An 18,615-nucleotide genomic window follows, 5' to 3' on the forward strand; every position below is an offset into this window, starting at 1 on the left:
TGGAAAATGCAGTATTTATAGACATAGATCAAACATTAAAAGATTTTACACAAAAATTTATGGAATACTATAGTTTTCACTAAAGTATTTATAATACTAACAATTGAGGTACAAGCATGAATGATTCCAAGTGCTTCTGAGCAACAAAGTTCTTGGTTCTGTTTTTTCTGGAGTGGAAAAGCTCCTCTCACAGGTCACTGGAGTCAAAGATAAGGCAAGGAAAAAGTTCTAGGCCATTTCAATTGTGTGATAATGCATCTCTTCAGAGATTCTACTATAACAACACACATTACCGAGGCGTGGCGTGTTCGAACGAGAAAAGATATTTATTGTGGATAGTTGAGAATTGTGGGTAAAAAGTGAACTAGTCATCAACCACTGCTGGGTATTGTCAGCGTTTCCAAATTACTCAGAGCTCCTTTTCCTACTGTTAGGACCACATGAGCATCACTTATGTCCTACTATGTAAAAGTACAGAGCTGATAGAGGGTGTACTTAAGGCACTGTACACCAGGCAAATGCACCCAATTTGTGTTTGAGGTTAAAAGCATATGTTCCTCACAGTTCTAAATAGAGCAAACGAGAACAAAAATACAGCAATAATAATAAAAACCAGAAATCAAGACTGACTTTAGGTCAAGTGTCCTTTTGGTACACTTTGGATCACTGTAAATCTACACGTCCAACTCCACACAAGATGACTAAGAAAATGTGTAATAAATGTGTAAAATGAATTTGTGAGCAAAGTTTTGCAATGAAAATCTTTTATTTGCTCCAGACCCTTCTTCTACCCACCCAAGCCATTTTATAAAGTGTGGGGTTGTGAGAGATGGGCTCTGACTAGGCAGATGACACAGCTATGAAATGGAAAGGAGGGGGTGATGAAATGAACCCGGTATTTAGACAAAGTGCGAAAGAGCCACACACAGCCTTTCAGACAACACAGTAAGAGCGGAGGAGGTGCTGCACCATCTCCTTGTTGCCACTGCTCTGGTATATGAGAGAGAGGTTATACGCTATTTCCCTGCGCAGGTCCACCTGGTCATCATCCATGCCCTAGAGGGAGGATAGAAAGGAGAACACGATTAATGGATAGACTGGCATTTCAGCTCCAACAAAGCTAAAATTTCAAAATGAAACTATTTCTAGAGTCCTGCCTTTTATTTATATTTGACAATAAACCAGATTAAGGCTCAATAAATTCCACAAAGTATCCTCACCTGCCCTTCAGGCAATTCTGAGCTCAGGCCAAGACAGGCTGGCAGAGACTTGTATCATCATACTCTTCAAACACCTAAGTGACACTGTCCCAGCCTCCCAGACAGCACTTACATTATCATCACATGTTCACTAAAGTTAAATCCTATCCTTGCAACTGAATGTGACCATGTCGACCAAAACTGATACAAAGCTGCACAAAAAGCACAGGCTGTAAATCAGACTTTGTGCAGCTTAACAGTCACGTCATTCTATGTTTAGTGCATGTTTCTCTTCCATCCAAGGATGACACATATTGTATTGCACACTGAAATTCAGGTGAGCCACATACAGGAAAAACATGACCTTGGGTATGGCACAAGATGAAGAATATCAAAATAATAATGTTGCTCTGACTACAATTGCTCTTGGAATTAAGGTACTTCCATGTAAATTCACCATTCACCACACTGTCAGTGAGCCAGTGTAAAATGATGCAGGTACCTCTGATGCAGGCACAGGAGAGACCAGGGCCTTCTGGTAGTAATGGATGGCGAGATGGGCCAAGCCTAGTTGCTGCATCGCACGGCCCATGTTGTAGAGGCTCTCCTGGCAGTGTCCGCGCAACTCCAAATAACGCCATAAAAAAGAAAAGCCCTGGCGCACAGAAGTTGGCAGTTATGGCAGATTTGCACATATATACCACAATATATATAATAGCACATCAATTTCAGAAAAGTATGACAGCCAACTTAGCATGAGACAAAATATGTACGCTGAAACAGAGCAAAACATTTCTCGACAAGTAACTCCAAAATAATTAAATGGCAGGTGAGCTGGGGGAAAAACAATGTACACAGGGGTACACCTGAACCACGATCCACTGTTAAAAATTAGCGTTCCAAACACCTGGCAGAAGCTTTTGACAGCAACCACATCAAAACCAGTCCAAGTCCATTATTGAAACCACCAACATCTTTCAACCAATCAAATAAAGGTCTCAAATATTTGCCTTCTCTTACTTCCTCTTAATGGAGAGCTTTGTGGTCTAAGAGTCATTGACAGCAAGGCATTTAAACATCTGATATAAGAGGAGGGATATTTACATATTTGCACTGTTCTTGAACAAAAAAATGACAGGAAGGTAGATAACAAACCTGAATGAGAAGTGGGTGCCTTTTCACCACAAACTTTTGTGATGCCATATGGAAGAAGGTAAGACCGACACACAGACAATAAAGAGGTTCACTGGGATGGGCCCGAAAAGCCTGTACATACTGCCCTGTAGAGTGGCATAAACAGAACGCAAAACATGAGTAAACTAAAGACATTTGACACGTTTTTAATATTAAACACACGTAGCATAGCCCCGCCCACCATGATTTTCCATGTTTCCAATGACTCATTAGACCAAACCACTCTGTAGGCTCTTGTGATCCTGTGCTCTTTACATAAGACTTACCATGTGCTCTTTGTCTTTATGAGACAAAAGTTTCTCATAAGTAAAAAACTACCTGGAGAGACATTAAACTGATCTGTTAGGAACACAAGTGCTACACAGACCAACGGGCATAACATGTACCTACCAAGGGCATGCTTGAAGCTCCCCGACACAAAGGCGTTGTGGCCGTTCAAAACACACAGTGCGTGATTCTCGGGGTTCTTCAACATAAGTCGAAGGCAGAAGCGGTGATGTCGCACGTCCTGGGAATGCATCGTCACCTGGTTGAAGATATTCCATAGCTGTGGCCGGTCAACACTGTCCATCAGCATCAGCCTAGACACAGAGTGGCAAACGGTCATGCAACTATAGCTGTAACACATACATACACACAGAAAAATACTGTATATAGGTACCAGGCCAGCATGCAACTAACAAGAGTATGGAACTACATAGCACAATTAGAAAGGAGAATTAGGATTTCACATCCATACATTTCCGAGGAGGCTCATGAAAGAACAATCACTGTTAGGGGCACGTTAGTCTACTGTACAATGCATCATTTCTTTAAAGCTTTGGACTAAATCAAACACCTGTAAAGCCTTGATGTTGTGGCTGATCGGTATATGTGTTTTATGTACACACATAACTGAACAATGCCTGGAAGTTACACTGCTTTCCTAACACATCCCTACACATACCTGATGTAGTTGTATGCCTTGCGGAAGTTGCGATCTAAGATGGCAGCAGACAAGCCAAAGTACTCGAGCTCCTTCCTTTTCTCACGATCATCGTAGAAAGAATAGTATTCGAGAGATGAGTCCACCAGAAGTTCGGCCTCCCCAAAGCGCTGTTGCTCACTTAGAACACAGATACATCGCAACAAGAGCTGCCACCAGTCGTCCCGTGACAGAACACTGGTCTTGCCTTGAGGACGGGAAAGAAAAAACACACACACACAAGCAGATGTGGAAGAGCTAAGCATCAACAAAGAATATATTGTCACTTTGAACTGACTAAGTGAAGGGAACACTACACTAACTTAAGTAACTTTAATTTTTATTTCACTATAACTCGCTCTCCCCTTTCAGCCTTTACATTTGTGCTTTCTAACTGCATATTTACATTTATTCATTTACCTCAGGCTTTCCTCTACAGAGACTTACAACGTTAAGATACTTACACCGATTTATTCGTTTATACAGCTGTGTATTTTTACTGTATAAAGTCAGGTGCCTTGATCAATGGTACTACAGCTGGGGAGGGTATTTTGTTTGCAGCCATCATTCATACCTTTAGCTTTAGCAGTTTCACCATAGTTTAACTGTTGCTGCATCTATGAGTTATTTCATATTTTGAAGGCAACATAGCACTTTTGGTACCTATAACATCAAGGTACGCAGCCTCCTGGTCTTCGATATCAGAGATCTTCTCACGACACACTTTGATGAGGTACAAATGTTTCTCTCCAGAAGTGCTCTTAGAGACCAGACACACCTGAGCGCGGTTCATGGCCACCTGGTACAAACAACAGAAATACTGTCACAAAGAGGGATACAAGGGATCCACAGCCTCTGGCAAACAAAGCAGCCACATGTTAATGGGATGTGATGTTAATAATTCTACATTCAGTAAAAGTGCATAAATTAATTCCGTTCTCACTGTTGCCAAAAATCAAGGAAAGTACTTCATACAAAAGCAAATGCCAAGCATATTTAACTGTACAGAACTGCATGTATTTGGTAATTGCCCGACACTTGCTCAAAACACTTGTGTTACCACAAAGACCAATGCACATGAAATCACTAAAGATGCCTGTGAGGCATTTGCTGTATAAATTTCACTCATGTACATTTGTAAAAGCCAAGGAGTGAGAAGCAAATGAAATCTGAAGGTTGTCAAGACATTTTGGAGCACAATATCTAACACGGTGCTTTGAAGATGGGTCTTAGCTGAAGGTGTCAGGTCCTCCAGCAGAAGCACCCAAGAAAAATGCAGAAAGCCAATTGACATTTAACAAGCTGCACTGAGGTGTGCTTCAAAAGCTGTATAACGAACTGTCTTGGGTGCTAATATTGTTGTCCAATTCTTTTTTCCTGCACTAAAATGCTAAGTTCTGAAGCATTTATTATTCTGTTTCAGTTTCAAGTTATTAGTCAGATACGGCTACAGTTGGTGAAGTACTAAACCGTACATCTGAACAGACCTGTATGCATAACATAAGGCATTAAAGTGTTATGAGAAGAAAGAAGGGGAAACGGAGCTTAACCTTCAGCAACATTGCTAGCATAGTGAGAATGGCATCCAGGTAGTCATCGACACGGCCTTGGGAACGCAGCAAAATGGAGCGGTGGAGTAGCAACTTGAGCTCCTTCAAGAACAGAGGTGAAATTACTAAATGACACTTAAGTCAAACAGAGCCAAGAGAGAGTGCACAGCTAATGGTTGAACATCCTTGTCTCCAGCCACCCCCCCCATGTAGCAGCAAGCAGGCTGTGACAATACCTGTTGTGTGGCGGCAGAATCCTTTGCCAGAGTTTCGGAGTCATGCATAGGCTCCAGAGCCTTCAGGGCACCACTTGGGTTTCCCAGTTGCTGCTGCAGAGTAGACGACGACAGGCGTGCTTCCAAGTGCAAAGGAGCCATCTCAACTACCTTGGTGTAGCTTTTCACTGCAACTTCCATGTGTCCCAGAGCCTTCAAACAATCTAAGAGGAAAAACACGTTAAACAGCATACAGCAAGGACAGGAACACACGGACACACACATTGACTGAAGCCACTTTTCCCAAGCGGGGTCATAGCAAACCAGAGCCTAACCCAGCAACACAGGGCGTAAGACTGGAGAGAGAGGGGACACACCCAGGATGGGACACCAGTCCGTCACAAGGCACCCCAAGCAAGACTCGAACCCCAGACCCACCAGAGAGCAGGACCCGGCCCAACCTGCTGCGCCACCGGAGAACAGAGACTAAAGGCTTAAATGAGGCTCTGTGCCCAGGATCGCAGCATTCAACACTGTGCACAGTTAAAAACACACAGTACGAGAAAAGTGTGGGCATTTTCACAGCCCGAAAATACACCCACTCTCGAGCTCCTTACCCTGGGGAGGGTTTATTGTTTTTAATTTAATAATAAAAAAAAAAAAAAAAAAATTCTGTTCATAATCCCAAAGTTACTTTACCACCAAGTCATAGCATTTATTCTGTTGACACTCAATCTCAGCATTAAGTCACTTTTTTTTCTTTTAAAAAATTAAAAAAAAAAAAAAAATGATCAATTAACTGGTATGCCATATAGCTGGCCAACACAGCAGAGTGCACTACCAAAGACCTACTTGGTGGAATTGGAAATAAAGTGGTGGCTGACAGGCTTTCTGAAGGACGGTTGTGGGATTGAGAGTTTTGTCTTCTGTTTATAGTTTGGTTTTACATTTTAGATTTGCTCTCCCCCCCTTTCCACCTCACTGGGTCACAGTTCTTAGTTCTTGTTTAGTTCTTTAGGTCTTGACTGTGAAATTATTTGCACGACCTTTCAAATCTTCAAATTCACCTAAATGATATGGTTGGTACATGAGTTCTCATGACACATTTGAAACTTGGGTCACATGTTATTGTTATCGCCTTTAATTTTATAAACTGCGTGCAATGTTGAGAAATGGTATCGAGTAACATTTCGAACATGTTACTGGTACCCCGTGTTGCACAAAAAAAGAAGAGAAAAGCAGAGAACCTATTTCAGCTGTGATATAAGGACAGGGACTGACAAACTCTCAAAATGATAGGAAGTATGTACAGGAGGTGCTTGTGTTATGCAAGAAGCACAGGGTTGCGTGCTATGAACAGCAAAAGACAGTCTTAGTGAATACAATACCTGTTGTGGAAGTACAATGAGCAAAAATACTGTTGTATTGAATAATAATGCCATTACATGAGAAAAGTAAGGATTTATAAGTAGTTTTTTTTTGTGTAGAACCAACTACATCTAGTCTGAACTCATCTACAGGCAAGTTTGAAATGCACACTAGAACTATGTGTCAAGAGCCAGTTTCCCTTGTTTTGATGTGTCCCCATCTCTACTGTTGCCTGATGTGCTTTGTTCCTGACCCTACACTTCACCTATATTAACACAATGTAGTATGCCTGCTTTGGTGCCATATGCATTGTACTTAAGAGTGACAAAATTTGAACATTAATGTACCTGCGTGCCTTAGCCAGACTACGGCCAAGTTGTATCTCTCGGAACACACGAGTGCTGACAGCAAGGGCAGCGCAGAGCTATACTTCCCCTCGTCAAGGAAGGCCTCTGCAACGTCCAAGTAAAGATCCCCAAACTCCTCTGGGCTCTGCTCCATCAGTGCCGTTAACATCGGCTGCAAAAACAGAAAGGCTTTAGAGTGTGGAAGAGCCTTAGACACATTTCTGGTGTTACCGATGGTCCACTCACATCAAGAGGCTTGAAGATGTGCTGCTGAATCAGACAGACCATAAGCTTTACTCTGAGGTCAATGGGGACCTCATGTGGAATGTGCACCCACTGCACTTCCCCTACAGGGAAAAGAAAAACCTTATTAAAAAAGACTGAAGTCATGCATGTCCCATCCAAGTATCACCAATGAGAGCCACATCCAGAGACCACACACACACAGTCTGAAACGGCTTGTCCTATACGGGGTCAGGGGGAGCCGGAGCCTAACCCGGCAACACAGGGCGTAAGGCTGGAGGGGGACGGGACACACCCAGGACGGGACACCAGTCCGTTGCAAGGCACCCCAAGTGTGACTTGAGCCCTAAACCCACCGGAGACAGTGGCGGATTTAGGCATGGGTGACATGGGGAGCCGCCCAGGGCGGCATCTTACCAGGGGCAGCACGGGGCACCCGTGCAAAGCAAAAAGAGTGGGATCAGGTTTTTACCGCTTATTTGCACGTCACGTCTGTGCTCACCATTCGGCGTATGACATCAAAGTACCGCGGGAGCGTCTCGCGAGCAGACTGCACCTCCATATGCTTTCGAATCGCTCTTGGGGTACTTTGATGTCATACGCAGCTCTGACTGCACAGCACAGGCACTCTATGAAGTCGAACACACACCTGTACTCTTACTAAGAAATATGAGGAGGGGAGGAGTTAGTTGACATCACCTCAGGGCATCCAATGGCGACACCTGAGGTAACATCTGCAAGGAGAGCAGGAGGGGAGGGGGAGCGAGCGAGCGGTTCGCCCAGGGCACCGCACAAGGTAGAACCGCCACTGACCGGAGAGCAGGACCCGGTCCAGCCCACTGTACCACCTCGCCATGCCCACCCCCCGGATACAACACTTCAACGGTAAATTAAAGACCAGTTAAAGACTCTAGTAGTAGTGAGAGCTGTTAGATGTATTCTGAGTTTTAAGAGACGTGGCTCTGAGTCTGCACAGTAATATCATGAAAACTTCGAGAGACAAAATTAGTGTTTTCTGATGTATCTCAGAGTTTAGTTCCATTTAATAGCTTGTTTTCTGCAAGTGCCTGAGCTGTTAATATGGGTTGTGAAAACTAAATGTATGCAATTCCACGCACTGCCGCCTCACACCAAGTCACCTACTTCTCAGCTTTACAAATGCAACCGCAATAAATGGCATATAAAATGTAAAGTGATGCGAACCCTAGTATCTCACCCTCCTCTTCGTTTTTTTTCTCCTCATCTGTTTGATTACGGTCTTCCTGTTGTCCTTCGACAGTCTGCTTAGAGCTGCTTCTCTCCAGTACAATCCCACAAAAGTGTAGCAGTGCCTGTGGAAACTCACTCTCACTCATCTGAATGTACCCTCAGAGACAGCTTGTTTACTGCCAAGTGAAGGCAAGTCAGTACATTTCTCCGTTTTGCACAAATTAATCAAGCTCTGCAGGGGCACCAGGCCACGAGGTGCAAAAGAAGCTTGCAGTCATTCAAACACAAACATATACCTGTAGAGCTTTTTTGTGTTCGTGGCTTGCAATGTAGAGTTCCGCAGCCATGTTCACGCACTCATGAGTCACTAGGCCCGGATGTCGGTTCATGGCCTCCTCCATCACACCGATAGCTGCCTGTAGGTCACTGGTCTCATAATAGCTCCTGATTGAAAGGGGTAGAAAGTTTGAGAAGGTGCACGGTCTCCAAACACGGACAAAGCAGTTACTTCGGAATGAGTGTGTTGGATCCTCCTGAATGTATAATCCACCCATATATTGACACTAGTAGAAACAGTCACGCGGACACTGCAAACTGGGTCACTCACTTGGCCATGTCTCGTGACAGCTGCATAAACTGTTCTCCATCGGAAGAGGGAAGGAGGTTGAGAATGCGGCGGTATCCATCCATGGCTTGCTTGTGGTCCCCCACCTGCTCGTAGAGGCTGGAGCGCTCCCAGAGGTAACGCACATTACTGGGATCATACTTAATTGCTGGACAGAACAGACAAAGCACAAATGACAATATTTACATTCAGTCGTTGCCAGCACCCCCCTGTGATGCCGTTCATTCCGGCTTGGAGTACTTTTCTTAATCATAGTATTGCTGTTCATCTGCTTACCAAACAATTATAAAAACATTTTGAAACACGTGTACTAAAATCAGCCTTCATCAAATCAAACGACTTGGGTTCATCAATATAACTGATGCACAGATATCAAGAAATGTAGCTGTTCCCAAGACTACAACTCAGTGCTCCACTTTACATTTACTCATCTAGCTGACACTTTTCTCCAAAGCGACTTAGAATGTTAAGGTCACAATTATTACATGTTTACAATAATTTACACAGCTGGGTAATTTTACTGGAGCAATATAGGGTAAGTACCTTCCTCACGGCTACTACAGCCGGAGGTGGGGATCAAACCTGTGACCTTTGGGTCCAAGGGTAGTAGCTCTAACCACTACACTACCAGCCACTTTCCCCAAAGACATGCATAGAACAAGAGCACTGAGAGACAACTTTGTATTACTGGGGCCTCTCTTACCCTTGGAGTAGCATACTATGGCCTGCTTAATGTTGTCCTGCTCCAAGGACATATCAGCCAGCTTGACCCACTCATCACAGTCACTGGGGTTCAAGTGTGCAGCGATCAGGCCAAATTGTAGGGACTTCTCCATGTCTCCTTGGTCCTCATAAATCATAGCCAGGGTGGAAAATGGCTCATAAGCCAAGGGTGCTGGAAACATCCAAAAGTAAAACAGAAGAGTCCAGATAAGCAATGTTGAGTCATGTGAAAAAGAACAGAGACACACACACACACACACACACACACACACACACTCTGAAACTGCTTGTCCCAAGCGGGGCTGCGGCGAACCGGAGCCTAACCCGGCAACACAGGGCGCAAGGCTAGAGGGGGAGGGGACGCACCCAGGATGGGACGCCAGTCCATCGCAAGGCACCCCAAGCGGGACTCAAACCCCAGATCCACCAGAAAGCAGGAGCTGGCCAAACCCGCTACACCATCGGGCCCCCAAAGAACAAACATCCTCTTTCAATTCAGTGGTTTTACATATCAGGACATAAACGACAATGGTCTGGTCCTCACCAGTACAGGGACAGAGCACAATGACAACAGGAAATGAAGGAATATCACACTTCAAAATGTCACAAAACACTACGATGCGTGAGCAAATGGACAACGGACTGTGGTCCCTTTCAGAACATACGCGACTAGCCTACCTTCCTGTGCTTCCATTCTGCTTCACTTGTTAATTTTATCGTTTGTAACTACACTTGGAGTCACAAGGATTGAATTTCAGCCTACCCTGTCTGATAATCTCCATGCACATCATGATAGCGTCCTCCTTGTCCCCACGTGCGTAACGAATGTTGGCCTCCCCCATCAGTCCTCGTAGTGCTCGAGGGAGTTTGCTGCGATGACGCCGCTCCTGGGAAGTACACACAGCACTCTCATTGTGTGCCAAACTTGTGGCATGTTTATACAGAAGGTATACCACTTTTAAAGCAGAGATTTGCATTGAAACGATTAATCTGGGCCATGTGTACCAAAAGCAATAATGGAAAACGCTGCAAATATTACTCCATCTGGTGATAAGTGTCGTTATTAATCGGTGCTAAAAAAAAACTCAACCGATAAATGATAAAATTCAAAACACACACACACACACACACACACACACACACACTTGCTGAAGCCGCTTGTCCCAAGCGGGATCACGGAAAACCGGAGCCTAACCCGGCGACACAGGGCGTAAGGCTGGAGGGGGAGGGGACACACCCAGGACGGGACGCCAGTCCGTCACAAGGCACCCCAAGCAGGATCCGGCCAGACCCGCTGTACCACCACACCCCCTCAAATTCAAAACATTTAAAATAAATTTCAGAATTACAAAATTAATTCACCATTTTGTGGAAGAATGTACGCTTTTCAGCTTTTTGGTTATAACTAGCGCCTAAAAAAAAAATTAAAAAAAATAAAAAAAAAAACTTCAATAGTTCACTTAAAAACTGAAGTCATTAAAGTTAAACACAGAGCCACATAAATTAAACTCTTACCTGGTGCCTGTCTAACACACCGTTCATCTCTACAGCACTTTTAGCTGCGCTGTTCAGTATAACATTATTAAGTGTCCCATACAGAAAGAATTTCAGTATCTGAATGAATTAATCATTAACATATAGAGCACAGCACATGTACTGTATTTGTGTTTTTTTTTTTTTTTTTAAATGCTGCACATATAAACCTTACATTTCAAGTGGAAAGTGGGGACAGCTACTGCCTTCGGACTCGAGGGTTACGGGTTCGATCCCAACCTCCTGCTGTAGTACCGTTGAGCAGGGTACTTACCCTAATTGCTCCGGTAACAGTACCCAGCTCTATGATTAAATAGTTGTAAGCCTGTAACTGTAATAACCGTAACATCGTAAGTCGTTTTGGAGACAGGCGTCAGGTAAATTAATAAATGCAAAAAAAAAAAAGGATGCTTCTGCAAGAAGCTGCGCAAAAAAAAAAAATGTAGTTCAGCAGGTCTAACTCCCCTCCTAAATGAGGACAGTGACAAAGTGTGCAGACTGGGAAATGCTCTAGATTAGTAGGGATCATAACTCTACTAAGTGACTTGTTTGACATTTTCTGCAATAATAGTCTAAAGGAGTTTGTCACGGCTCACCCTCATCATCTTCTTGTTCTCACGGTTGAGCTTCATCTCCAGGGCAAACACGTCTCCCGCCGAGAGCACCTCCGTGTCGTCCACGTCCTCATCCGGATGCTCGTCGTCTTGCCGCGCCTTCCTCGCCGGCTCTCCGAGCATGGAGGCGAAGGCCTTCTGAACAGAGGGGCTCACTCCCTCTGACACACACACACACACACACACGTGAGCAAACAAGCACACGTGCTGAAGCGGTACAACGCCAGCCGTAACCGTGCCTTCGCGTCAGTTTGGATGTACGCACCATCAGTTTGGCGTTCGCTGCTTGCCGTAGTACCCGAAGTGCCCGGCGGAGCAGCTGCTTCGCACAGGGCTCCGTCGTCCTCTTCCGAATCCTGCTCCGCATTGTCCTCGCCGACGCTCGCGTCCTTTCCACACGCAGACGAAGGGTGAACGCGTGAGGCCACTTCGATTCACGTACATTTTTGAACTTTCAAGGAATGTAACATGGTTGAGGCCTACAGTAACGCCAATAGAGCACAAGAACTAGTAGGATTTTTATGAACGTAGTTCACGTGGACAGAGCTGGAAGCAGCACTTTAAGTTAAATATGAACAGATAATCAGCGCAGCCAGTGACACACAGTAAGTTACAACACGTGTGTGTTCCTCACACTGCTCACTTCTCAGTTCATATCCAGTGTAACGTGCACCCAGTACTACTACTGCAGCGCTGCTAATCATGGATGTGGATAGTATAACTGCGGAGGGTGCGTGGAAATCATCATGTACAATTTCATGATGTGGGGGCAAGGCCAGAGTCACTCGTCCTCACTCACACTTACTCTCTCTCTCTCTCTCTCTCTCTCACACACACACACACAACCTTCTCTTTGGCTCTGCGTTCTTCCCTGCGCTGCTCGAACTCCTCAAACGAAATCCTTCCCTCCAGGTAGTCGATGAGCTCGGGACTGAAGCCCGACATGTTCGCACCGAGCTGCTAATTGCAGCTAAAACTCTTTCCCCCGACAATATGTTCCGCTTCCGTCATAAACATTAGGAACAAACTGCTTAAAACCGACACCAAAACAAACCGAAAATACTGTTTTGTTAGCAGCGTGAGGCGCTGCAACACCGCTTCCGGAATAATAAGATACTGTTCACGTGATACAACCTAGTGGGTCCTATTGGCTGGACATGTTCTTACGTCACATCGAAGGCGGTCAGCGAGCAGAGGCTTCTTAGTTCAGTTGTACGGGAAAAATGTTCCTTAAAAATGAAATTCATTTACTTCTTAGGATGTAACATGTTAGATGTTGTCCTGTCATTATGCTCCTGGGGTAATTATCACAAGGACTGTAGAAGAGTATAACTTATCCAATATGAGAACTCTCGCAGCAAACAGCTCTCTTTCCGCGCTCCGTTTCTGCAGGCATTGCTAATGGAGCGTCGTGCATTGATCAGGCATCAATAATCGGAAATCCTATTTCAAAAAAAGAAAACATTTGTTTTGGTTGTTTAGTTAATTTGGTAAGTTTAGCAGGTTCAGTGGGAGACAGTGGAGGTGTTCAGTGAGGATAACGAAAGGAGTGAGATTGCAGAGATTTTCTGCATCGCTGCAGCAAACTTCGTCCGGAAGAGTTGCGTTCCCTATTAAAACCACACCCAACGCGGGGTTTGTCCCGTATTTTAAACGCTTCACACCCAGAGACGTTTAAAAGTATTTATTACATATATTTATTGCATACATAAACTTCGCAGTTCGCACGAGTGTTAAGACTAGGAAAACAAATCGCACCCCCGAGAGGGACAAGGCAGGTCGCCACTAACTAGATGACGTCATCACGGTAAAGTGAAGAATGGGAGACGGAGAACGAGTTTATGGCGAACTGTAATTTAAACTTTGTTTGTATGAAAGATTTTTCTCTCAGCCGCGGTGGAGTATGTATGCGACGTAAAACAAGATGCGTCCACGGAAAATCATCGACGGAACGACGTAAGCCCAAGACCCACGGGAGCAATTTTCAGTTTTTTGTTGCACCCATCTCGTGGGTTATTGTTTTGTGTATTACACAGACACCATCCATCCATCCATCTTCCTCCGCTTTTATCCGGGGCCGGGTCGCGGGGGCAGCAGTCCGAGCAGAGTCCTCCAGACTTCCCTCTCCCCGCACACCTCCTCCAGTTCCTCTGGGGGAACCCCAAGGCGTTCCCAGGCCAGCCGGGAGACATAGTCTCTCCAACGTGTCCTGGGTCTGCCCCGAGGCCTCCTCCCACTGGGACAAGCCTGGAACACCTCCCCAGGGAGGCGTCCAGGAGGCATCCGGAACACATGCCCGAGCCACCTCAACTGGCTCCTCTCGATGCGGAGGAGCAGCGGCTCTACTCCGAGCTCCTCCCGGGTGACTGAGCTCCTCACCCTATCCCTAAGGGTGCGCCCAGCCACTCTGCGGAGGAAACTCATTTCTGCCGCTTGTATCCACGATCTCATTCTTTCGGTCATGATCCAGAGTTCATGACCATAGGTGAGGGTAGGAACGTAGATCGACCGGTAAATTGAGAGCTTTGCCTTACGACTCAGCTCCCTCTTCACCACAACAGACCGGTACAATGACCGCATTACTGCGGACGCCGCACCGATCTGTCTGTCAACCTGCCGCTCCATTTTTCCCTCACTCGTGAACAAGACCCCGAGATACTTAAACTCCTCCACTTGAGGGAGCAACTCCCCTCTAACCCAGAGGGGGCAATCCACCTTTTTCCGACTGAGAACCATGGCCTCGGATTTGGAGGTGCTGATTCTCATCCCCGCCGCTTCGCACTCAGCTGCAAACCTCCCCAGTGCACGCTGCAAGTCTTGAATTGATGAAGCCAACAGGACCACATCGTCCGCAAAAAGCAGAGACGAGATCTCGCGACCACCAAAACAGACACCCTCCGTTCCCTGGCTGCGCCTAGAAATTCTGTCCATGAAGATAATGAACAGAATCGGTGACAAAGGGCAGCCCTGGCGGAGTCCAACATGCACCGGGAACAGGTCTGACTTACTGCCGGCAATGCAAACCAAGCTCCTGCTCCGGTCATACAGGGAACGAACAGCCCGTAGCAACGAGCCCCGAACCCCATAATCCCGGAGTACCCCCCATAGGATGCCACGAGGGACACGGTCGAATGCCTTCTCCAGGTCCACAAAACACATATGGACTGGTTGGGCAAACTCCCACGAACCCTCCAGCACCCTAGTGAGGGTATAGAGCTGGTCCAGTGTTCCACGGCCAGGGCGAAAACCGCATTGCTCCTCCTGAATCCGAGGTTCGACTATCGGTCGGATTCTCCTTTCCAGTACCCTGGCATAGACTTTCCCAGGGAGGCTAAGGAGTGTGATCCCCCTGTAGTTGGAACACAATCTCCGGTCCCCCTTCTTAAAAAGAGGGACCACCACCCCGGTCTGCCAGTCCAGAGGCACCGTCCCCGAACTCCACGCGATGCTGCAGAGGTGTGTCAGCCAAGACAGCCCCACAACATCCAGACTTGAGAAACTCGGGGCGGATCTCATCCACCCCCGGAGCCTTGCCACCGAGGAGTTTTTTGACTACCTCAGCAACTTCAGCCAAGGTAATGGACGAGTCCCCCTCCAAGTCCCCAGCCTCAGCTTCCTCTACGGAAGGCGTGTCAGGGGGATTGAGGAGATCCTCAAAGTACTCCTTCCACCGCCCGAGGACATCCTCAGCTGAGGTCAGCAGCGCACCACTTCCACTGTAAACAGTGTTCGTGGAACACCGCTTCCCCCCTCTGAGTCGCCGGACGGTTTGCCAGAATCTCTTTGAGGCCGACCGAAAGTCTTCCTCCATGGCCTCACCGAACTCCTCCCAAGCCCGAGTTTTTGCCGCGGCGACTGCCAGAGCCGCGCTCCGTTTGGCCCGTCGGTACCTGTCAGCTGCTTCAGGAGTCCCATGAGCCAGCCAGGCCTGATAGAACTCCTTCTTCAGCTTGACGGCATCCCTTACTTCCGGTGTCCACCACCGTGTTCGGGGATTGCCACCGCGACAGGCGCCGGAGACCTTATGGCCGCAGCTCTGAACAGCCGCCCCGACACTGGAGGCGCGGAACATAGTCCATTCGGACTCGATGTCCCCCACCTCCCTCGGGACCTGGTTGAAGCTCTGTCGGAGGTGGGAGTTGAAGACCTCTGACAGGGGCCTCCGCCAAACGTTCCCAACAGACCCTCACTATGCGTTTGGGCCTGCCAGGTCTGTCCAGCTTTTTCCCCCGCCATCGAATCCAACTCGCCACCAGGTGGTGATCAGTTGACAGCTCAGCCCCTCTCTTCACCCGAGTGTCCAAGACATATGGCTGAAAGTCAGAGGAAACGACTACAAAGTCGATCATCGACCTCCGACCTAGGGTGTCCTGGTGCCAAATGCACTGATGGACACCCTTATGCATGAACATGGTGTTCGTTATGGATAAACCGCGACTAGCACAGAAATCCAATAACAAGTCACCGCTCGGGTTCAGATCAGGGAGGCCGTTCCTCCCAGTCACGCCCCTCCAGGTATCACTGTCGCTGCCCACGTGGGCGTTGAAGTCCCCCAGTAGAACGACAGAGTCCCCAGTGGGAGCGCTTTCCAGCACGCCCCCCAGGGACTCTAAAAAGGCCGGGTACTCTACACTGCTGCTAGGCGCATAAGCACAAACGACAGTGAGAGACCGTTCCCTGACCCGAAGGCGTAGGGAGACGACCCTCTCATTCACCGGGGTAGACTCCAACACATGGCGGCTGAACTGGGGGGCTATTAATAAGCCCACACCCGCCCGCCGCCTCTTACCTTGGGCAACGCCAGAATAGTGGAGAGTCCACCCTTGATCGAGAAGAGTGGTTCCAGAACCCAAGCTGTGAGTGGAAGTGAGCCCGACTATATCTAGACGGTATCTCTCAACTTCCCGCACCAGCTCAGGCTCCTTCCCCCCCAGTGAGGTGACATTCCAAGTCCCAAAAACCAGAGTTGGCGCCCGAGGTTTGGGTCGGCCGGGCACTCGGCCCCAACCACCGCCCAAATCACAATGCACCGGCCCCTTACGGTTTCTCCGGCAGGTGGTGAGCCCACCGAAGAGCGGCTTCACGTCATGGCTTCGGGCTGAGCCCGGCCAGGCCCCGTGGGCATAGACCTGGCCACCAGGCGCTCGCATGCGAGCCCCCCCCCCCAGGCCTGGCTCCAGGGTGGGGCCCCAGTGACCCCATACCGGGCGGGGTAAACGGAAGCCTTGATTTTTTCTTCATAAGGGGTTTTTGAACCGCGCTTTGTCTCGTCTGTCATCCAGGACCTGTCTGCCATGGGAGACCCTACCAGGGGCGTATAGCCCCAGACAACATAGCTCCTGGACTCATTCAGGCACTCAAACCCCTCCACCACGGTAAGCTGGCGGTTCACGGAGGGGACACAGACACACATTCTTTAAATTTTTACTTTTCAAAATTGTAATCCATTGGCTGAAATACATTTCCACTATAAAACTACATTTGACATTTATTTTAGATGTTATAGGTGTAGGCTTCTATAAATAAATTAAATAAAATATACAGATGCTCCAGCATCTTCCTCCATCTGATGCAAACACTGGCAAAGAGGAGTTCAGGGCCTTCCTGAGCACTGCCATTAATTTATGTGAAGAAATGGTTTGACTTTGCTGAGGATAACTGGCTTTTTCACCTGCAGCCTCTGTCTTTCCAGTCTGGGAAACTCACCTTTGGTGAGATGGAGAAGGTTGCAGAGAAACTTAACTTCATCCAAAAGCTAGAAATCAACATAGACAGACTTTACAATGAGTGTGTCACTGCCAATTCCATAATAGAGAAGCTGCAAGAGCACGACTAGTGCGGGAATATAGGCACACCTGAAAAGTGGGTGAAAGTGCTTCAGGTAGCAGATCTTCCAACACACTGGCTTTGGTCTCATTTATCCTGAGCATTCCATCATCCACAGGCTACGTGGAGAGAATATTCTCCCTAATGGAAAAACAAGTGGAGTGACTCTAGAAACAGATTCTCTGTTGAACTCATGGAAAGTGAACTGCTTGTGATCATGAACTTAAACAATGTAGTGAATTTTACAAAACTGTACTTCAAGACAAAGAAATTCTTGCTGCTGCAAGAAGACAGAAGTACTCATGGAAAAAAATAAGGATCTAAGGAGGAGGAAAGAGAAGGGACTTATGTTTGCACTTTAACCAGTCAGCATATTGCACTTTTGTTTGGGCTGTTTGTATAAATTTGTGAAGTACAGTCTACTTTCGATCAGTTACTGTGTTTGAAGATAAGTTAAGCTTATCAAAGCATGTGCTTTTCATTGATACAAATGTCACTTTAACATGTGGTTTTTAAAAAAAAAAAAAAAAAAAGTTGTGTTCCTCATCAGTTGTGTAACAAGTGGTATAAAAATTGCCAGGCAGACACTATAGTGATGTAATGGTATGTGAGACTTTACCATGACATTAAAAATTTTTTTTTTTTTTTTTTTTTACAACTAACATGTCAGTGAGCTAAAAGCAAAGTAAATGTGTCTCAGATTCATTTTAGCATTTAATTCAGTCAAGCAGAGACTTTTTAACACATATACTTTAGCTACAAAAATTCAGCGTCCTTTATTTTCCTATAAAGAACCCAACAGTGTCCCTTACTTTATTCTGCAGGGGTTGGCAACCCTAGGCACATGGCTCAAGAGGAGCCACGAAAGCGGTTTACACACGGAGGTTTAGTACTAACAACCTGTGCTGTATTTTTTTTTTTTTAACTCATCTCATCTGTTTATTCACTACTTAGCCCCCCCCCCTTCCTGTTCTTTATTTTTTCTCTTTTCTGCACCCTACTCTA

General features: G+C 46.5%; 1 protein-coding gene across 1 annotated transcript; it reads right to left on the reverse strand.

The window, feature by feature from the left end:
* Positions 1 to 761: 761 nt before the first annotated feature.
* Positions 762 to 12,893, reverse strand: gtf3c3 (general transcription factor IIIC, polypeptide 3). The gene is made up of 18 exons (XM_018732263.2): positions 12,631 to 12,893; positions 12,050 to 12,173; positions 11,767 to 11,945; positions 10,401 to 10,524; positions 9,618 to 9,809; positions 8,897 to 9,062; positions 8,586 to 8,733; positions 8,297 to 8,411; positions 7,084 to 7,184; positions 6,838 to 7,009; positions 5,144 to 5,346; positions 4,908 to 5,009; positions 4,021 to 4,156; positions 3,340 to 3,565; positions 2,784 to 2,974; positions 2,355 to 2,479; positions 1,702 to 1,854; positions 762 to 1,056 (listed from the first exon to the last, which is right to left on the reverse strand). The coding sequence occupies exons 1-18, from the start codon at positions 12,727 to 12,729 to the stop codon at positions 934 to 936; spliced, it is 2,679 nt and encodes an 892-aa protein (XP_018587779.2). The 5' UTR covers positions 12,730 to 12,893; the 3' UTR covers positions 762 to 933.
* Positions 12,894 to 18,615: the final 5,722 nt, after the last annotated feature.

Source organism: Scleropages formosus, chromosome 1 (assembly GCF_900964775.1).
Source record: "Scleropages formosus chromosome 1, fSclFor1.1, whole genome shotgun sequence".
NCBI classification, from domain to species: Eukaryota; Metazoa; Chordata; class Actinopteri; order Osteoglossiformes; family Osteoglossidae; genus Scleropages; species Scleropages formosus.

Coding starts and splice junctions, on each gene's coding strand:
- gtf3c3 (XM_018732263.2), bottom strand. CDS start 12,729: ATGTCGGGCTTCAGTCCCGAGCTCATCGACTACCTGGAGGGAAGGATT. Junction 8,734..8,896: donor CTGTCACGAGACATGGCCAA/GTGAGTGACCCA, acceptor CCTTTCAATCAG/GAGCTATTATGAGACCAGTG. Junction 5,010..5,143: donor ATTCTGCCGCCACACAACAG/GTATTGTCACAG, acceptor CTGTTCTTGAAG/GAGCTCAAGTTGCTACTCCA.